This window comes from Hippocampus comes, unplaced genomic scaffold (assembly GCF_001891065.2).
Source record: "Hippocampus comes isolate QL1 unplaced genomic scaffold, H_comes_QL1_v1.1 scaffold280, whole genome shotgun sequence".
Classification (NCBI taxonomy): domain Eukaryota; kingdom Metazoa; phylum Chordata; class Actinopteri; order Syngnathiformes; family Syngnathidae; genus Hippocampus; species Hippocampus comes.
This window is the reverse complement of record NW_017805582.1, coordinates 108,584-114,806: the sequence shown is the minus strand read 5'-3', so window position 1 is coordinate 114,806 and position 6,223 is coordinate 108,584. Positions and strand designations below refer to the sequence as shown.

The window sequence follows — 6,223 nt, the reverse complement described above, 5'->3', positions numbered from 1 at the left end:
GGGGAGGCCATGAGAATGCGAGGCGAAGGTATTACTGTTGTGGCAACGCCACTCGAGCTCGTCCGCTGCTCTCTTCTCTGCGTGCGTCAGCGCGGACATGTACGCAAGCGCGTCTTTTGATTTCAACCAATAAGCGCCGACGCAACGACGTCACACACCCGACGTCACACACAACAACAGCTAAGCTAAGCTAGCCGAGACGACACTCGAAGTCGGACGGACACGTTTTTCTGCCAATCTGTGTGTTTCGCTTTTTGTCCGAATATATTTTTTACGACAACTGTCTTGTCCACGGTGTCTTTTATTCGTTCCACTGGGGTTTAGCAAATGTGTTGATAAAGAGACGAAAATCTCTACTGTTACTAGTGTTCGTGTCTCAACATGGCTACACTCGTGAAAGCAAAACAACGAACTCAAACGCGTCTTCGTTCAATGTTGTCAACTAATATCCGGATTAATTTTAGGCAAATTTTCTTCAATTCTCCGGAGAGATTTTCATAAAAATGTGAAAAACCCGGAATTCCGGGAAAATCCGAAGGACTTTCATCTCTGAATTTAAAAGAGCCAAATGTTTGCAAGGCTTAAAAAGCATTTGGGTGAATACTAACCTCCGCTTTTTATTTTGCGCATTTACAGTTGTGGCACCTTGTTGGTTTTGCCGTTCTCGTATGGACTGCTCATTGCGCCACTGTGAAAACACCCAGATGTTAGTGATTTGGGCTTCTGACTGGATTAATTCAAGAAAAATGTCTCACATTGGCCTGTTTCCGAGCTAAATCCTCCAGGAGCTCCTCCACACTTTCATCTGCTACATCCAAAGGTGTTTGACCCTGCAGAATATACGTTGCAATGATGAAGTATAAATAGTCCAAAATATAAGACAATTCATTGTGAATGAAAAGTGAAAAAGGGAAGCCTCACTGAGCTGCTGCGGGCTTCCATATTGCACATCTGTTCAACTAAAATGTGACAGGCCTCCCCCTGACCCCAGTGTGCAGCAGCGTGAAGAGGAGTCCACCCATCAAAGTCCATCGCTGACACATCGAGCCCACATTGACACAGTAGCCTGGACAGCATGAAGTGACAAGATAGGATCAGCAGGGTTTTTCTCATGATGAACGTACCGAGGGAGGGTCACTCTTCTCGAGGCAGACACAAAATGAACTCAAAGTGTCCTCTCTGAAAAATTGCAAAAAGACGCTTACTTGAGAGCTTCCACGTAGCCTTTGGCTGCGGCCACATGTAGCGGAGTGGCTCCAGTCCTGGGATGTCGTATGTCAGCAGGTGGTCCCTCAGTCAGCCAGGCACAAGCATCTCTTGTGATTTGCTCCTCCTCGACCCGCTTTACTGCCTCCAAGTCCACACCTTAAACACAAGCAGAATACAAATGCTTTGAAATCCGTTTATATTCAATTGTGACTTATACCGAGACAACGCGAAGGCTCGATTAATTAAATTAAATGTGATTTCCTGCCTGTATCCAATTTCTTTTGTCGCTCTATTTACAATTACTTTCATTCAAAATTACATCAAGTGAACGCCTGAAAAAACCTACGTGCATGTGCACTTAAAATGCGCATTATACCCTTCATGACTGACAGTAACAGGCAGCAAACACTGATCTAAATAATAAACAGTGTAAACAATAATAAACAAGACTCAACTCAACTGAATTTTGAGCACGTTAACAACAGCTGCAGCTATAAGAACATAGATCCAACATAAAACAATCCAACAAAAAGACTGATAATTCCAATAAATATAATATACATGGTGTGCACAAAGTCTCGGTACGCAGGAGATTTCACGTTCACCGGACCTTTCTCCCCTTCCTGCCTTCAGGAGTACGTTAAAACAGAAAGTGTACTTGAAAAAGATGACAGTTTTTAACCACATCAGACAGTGTGCTGAAATCGACAGCAATGCACACCTATTCCATAAAGCTTACCTGAATTTAGCAAAGCGCATCAAATTATCCATTGAAAATTATGGATATCGTGTTGAAAATAGTATTTATCAAGATTACAATAGAATTTAATTGTTTTAAGAATGATGCAAGTTTTTTTTCTTTACACACTTGATGGTCACCATGTACAATTATAATATTCATACACATTTTACCATTTATTTGCCATAGACTGACTCTTTATCACATTGGGATATTTACCGGTATTTAAATTGCAAAACTGAGAATCATATTTTTACGTTTTTTCCGATAACTGAACCGCGAAGACCATCCCAAAAAGCTTCGCTGGGCTGGATGCATATACAGTATTTTAACATGCTGCAACACGGAGATGCTACTTACGCCGAAGCAGCTAGCTAGCAGCGGGCTTCGGCTGGCTACTAGTGCGGCTAAAAAAGTTGCAGAGTTGCACCTCAGTCAGTAATCATTGCCTCCATGGCGGCGAATAACCTACATGTCTTGCAAGTATCGTTCTGACAAAGGGACGGCGAGTCATAATGAACAGAAGACGGAGGAGCCGTGATAATTGCTAAAATAACCTAAGCCGTCATCAAACACCGGAAGTTAAGTGCTTGGGTGATTGAATACACTTTTCACAGTAGCCCGGCTAAAACTGTGTTAATGCTGGTGTTCACAATGTGAATGGAAAACAATTGATCATTTGTTATACTGTCGCATTTTTGTTGTTGAATAAAGCCTTTGCTTCAGGGCCTCGGGATTAACCTGCAAAATGATTTCTCCTCAGAATTAGAAAGTTGCTCATCAAATGAAGTCACTGATTGGTGTCCACATTTGTAAAAGGTCTCATTCTAATCTGACATGATCAGATTCCATTTGCTCTTTACGCTTTGATGACCCGTATCCAAAATTGTGTCACTTTAACCATGTACCGGTACTGTAAACCGATCTAGCGTGTTGTTTTGTCGCCAAAGAATGTTGACCTTGTCTCAGAGTGTATTCCTGGAGAAGGGCCTCAGTGGTTTCATCCAGAGCGATGTCAATGGGGACGTCACCATCACAGTTGACAGCAGAGAGAGCAGCACCACGTCGCAAAAGGAACCTGCCAAATCAACCACAGAGAGAGAAACCATTTAAAAATTAATAAACCAGCCATTACAGGTAATAGAAAACATGAAAGCTGACATCAATTTTTGTTGTTGAGCTATAAAATTCGACCATGTGTTTTCAGTTTTCACCTACACGATTTCAAATTCTACACTGTGTGGCCAGCCCAGCGTGTTCATTGTTTCGCTGAGATGCTGTCCTGCCAAACACTGCAACAATGATAGCATTGTTGAATGCAGAAATAGCCTGGCACCCACAGAACACTCTGGCATCGAGATATGCCGTTATAAAGCACATCACAAAAGTATTTACAGAGCTTCGCTTTTTCCCTTACGTTGTTCAAGGGAAACAAATTACTGTAATTGTTTCTCAATCAATTGTATACACGAAACTCCAATAATGACAATGCTTCTTTTTCTTGTTTAGATTTTTGCAAAACGATTGAAAATAAAAGATTATGGAATCACAATGTACGTCAGAATGCAGTATTGGCCATGAAGCTAAATACTGAGTTGAGATGATCCTTGAGCTGTGTCTACAACTCAATTGGAGCTCCCCCCCCCCCCAGTCCCCCAGTTTACTGTGCATGTCAGAGCACAACTCAAGCATGAAGTCCAAGTAACTGCCTTTTAGACAGGATTGTTTCGAGCAGGGGGGGTAGGTGTCAAACTCGGGCCATACTGTAGTGATGGTTTCCCCTCAGAGGGCCATTATGAATGTGAAGCCATATACATGTACTGTATGGTTGCCTCATATTATCTCATATACATAATTTGATGAATGACGAGTTTTGAAATCAGAAGGCAGTTAAAATTTGTTTAACTTTTTTCCCAATGCATTTTAAAAGGGGGATTGGTGAGAAAGATGCTTGCAATCTCAACATTATTGAAAGTGAAGACAAGTTACAAATTTGGTATGTGAGCAAGAAGCATGAAGTCGACACCTGATTTGCCTTTGTAGGGTACATAAAATGTCGCGGCGGGCCGAGGGTCTTTAGTTTGACACGTTCGGTTTAGAGGAACGGTTTATGGGTAAGGATCCGGAAGAGCACAGTGGTCGCAATCATTCACAAATGGGAAGAGTTCAGAAGCATCAGAACTCTTCCTACAGCTGGCCTGCAGTCGAAACTGAGCGATCAGTGGAGAAGAACCAGAGTCAGGGTGGTGACAAAGAACCCAAAAATGACTCTGTCAGTGGCCCAGCATTCCTCCGTGGAAAGAATAGACCCTTCTAGGAGGAGAACCGACCCTGCAGCAATCCACAAGTCAGGCCAAAATGGAAGAGCTGCCAGAGAGAAGCCACTTCTTTGTATAGGGGGCATGCCAGCCCGCCTGAGTTTGCCCAAAGGCAACTAAAGGACTCTCAAACCAAGAAAAAAAATCTCTGGTCTAATGAGACAGAGATTGAATTATTTGGCATGGATCCCAGGCATCATGTTTGGAGGAGACCAGACACTGGAGATCAGCTATCATGTTGTGGGGATGTTTTTTTTTCAGTGGCACGACCTGGAGACTCCAAAGGGTTGAGAGGAAACTGCAAAAAAAAGTGCTCTTGACCTCAGACTGGGGTGACTGTTCATCTTTCAGCAGGACGACGACCATGAGCACAGAGCCGAGGTGTCAAAAACTGCGGCTTCCAGACAACTCTGGATTTGGGTAGGCCAGCCAGAGCCGAGATTTGAAATCCCGATCAAGCATCTCTGGAGAGATTTGAAAATCACTGTGCACCAACATGCCTCATCAAACCAGATGGTGATTGAGAGGTGTTGCTCAGAGGACTGGGCCCGAATATAGGTGTGCAAAGCTTGTGGTATTAAACTCAAAAACACTTGAGGCTGTAATTCCTGCCAAAGGTGTGTCAAACAGAGAAGTACCGTATTTTCCACACTAAAAGGCGCACCTAAAAGCCTTCCATTTTCTTAAAAGCTCACAGCGCGCCTTAAAATCCGATGCGCCTTGTATATGGTTATTACGGTAATATGTCGACCCCAAAATGGCTCCTTTCGAGAGACATGCTTAAAACGCAGAGTTCAAACTTAAGGTGATCGGGTTACGCAGTTGAACACGGAAATAGAGCAGCGGCGAGAGAGTTCAATGTTAATGAGTCAATGTTGTAACTTGCTGTTGGTTAAATGACCTGTGTTTATTACTGCTTTATTAAATACGTTTTACTGACATCTAATCGTTCTGTAGCAACGCCACTCAACAGCTCAGCTTAGCTGTTGTCGTTTGTTCAAAGCTTCTTTGATCTGTGACATGGTTGCGTTGTTGCTGATTGGTTGAACCACATGCGTACATGCTCGCGCTCACGCACGCACAGCTGAAGGCAGCGGACTATGGACTGCTGAGGTGGCTTCGCTCGAGTGGCATTCCTTCAGTTCTGTTGGTATTTCCTTGATGACACCCATGTATTCAGCTTTGCAATAAGGCTCTAAAATGCCAGTAGGTGGTGGGGGAAAAAGGCAGGCACTGTGACAACTATCCTGATGTAGAGTACAGTTGTGAGAAAATCACAGCCTTTGAACAGTGTTGAAGAGCGCCGACAAGAGCGACATACTCAGCTATATCACGGTAGCCGCAGGAGGCAGCAACATGCAAGGGTGTCCAGCCCTCACTGTCAACCTGGTTTACGTTGGCACCATGCTCCAAAAGAAAAGACACCATCTCCATGCTGCCATCGATGCAGGCCTGGCAGGATTAGATTGACAAAGTAAGTTTTGTTCTCATCAAACAGTAAGGGAACAACTCGGGTTGTAAAAGCAGCTTCACCTGATGTAACGCAGTTATCCCATCAGCATTGGAGCAATTAATAATTTCCCCATCCTCCTTGTTGCTGCTCATCATTTCCTTGGCCTCTTGCAGCATCACTTGGGCCTCTTCTGTGTCCCCGCTGGCACACGCAGCCAGAAACTCTGCAGCTCTGTCAAACCTCACCCTTTTTCTAAACAAAATGACAGACAGAATATTGGTTTAAGACACATTTATCATTTTCAGATTTGATCATTTCTGTCATTCATCCTTTTGCGATAACATTTTTCCTCATTAGCGTCATGGAGCCGTGGAGCTGGAGCCTATCTCAGCTGATTTTGAGCAAGGGTCAGAATAAAGCCAACACAGACCAACCATTCACATTCACACCTACTGACAATTTTGATTTATCACGTAGCTACAGTGCTATATATATATATATATA

At 43.4% G+C, this 6,223-nt stretch overlaps 1 protein-coding gene across 2 annotated transcripts in view; it reads right to left on the bottom strand.

Moving 5' to 3' along the window:
• ppp1r12c (protein phosphatase 1, regulatory subunit 12C) overlaps positions 1 to 6,223 on the bottom strand; it is a 28,141-nt gene that overhangs the window by 17,001 nt on the left and 4,917 nt on the right. For both annotated transcript variants that reach the window (XM_019879921.1, XM_019879922.1), the window contains exons 2-8: positions 5,800 to 5,971; positions 5,588 to 5,718; positions 2,908 to 3,026; positions 1,206 to 1,365; positions 922 to 1,066; positions 756 to 830; positions 609 to 688 (exon numbers count right to left, since the gene is read on the bottom strand). In XM_019879921.1, coding sequence (XP_019735480.1) covers positions 609 to 688; positions 756 to 830; positions 922 to 1,066; positions 1,206 to 1,365; positions 2,908 to 3,026; positions 5,588 to 5,718; positions 5,800 to 5,971 — 882 coding nt within the window. The remainder of the gene's footprint in view (positions 1 to 608; positions 689 to 755; positions 831 to 921; positions 1,067 to 1,205; positions 1,366 to 2,907; positions 3,027 to 5,587; positions 5,719 to 5,799; positions 5,972 to 6,223) is intronic.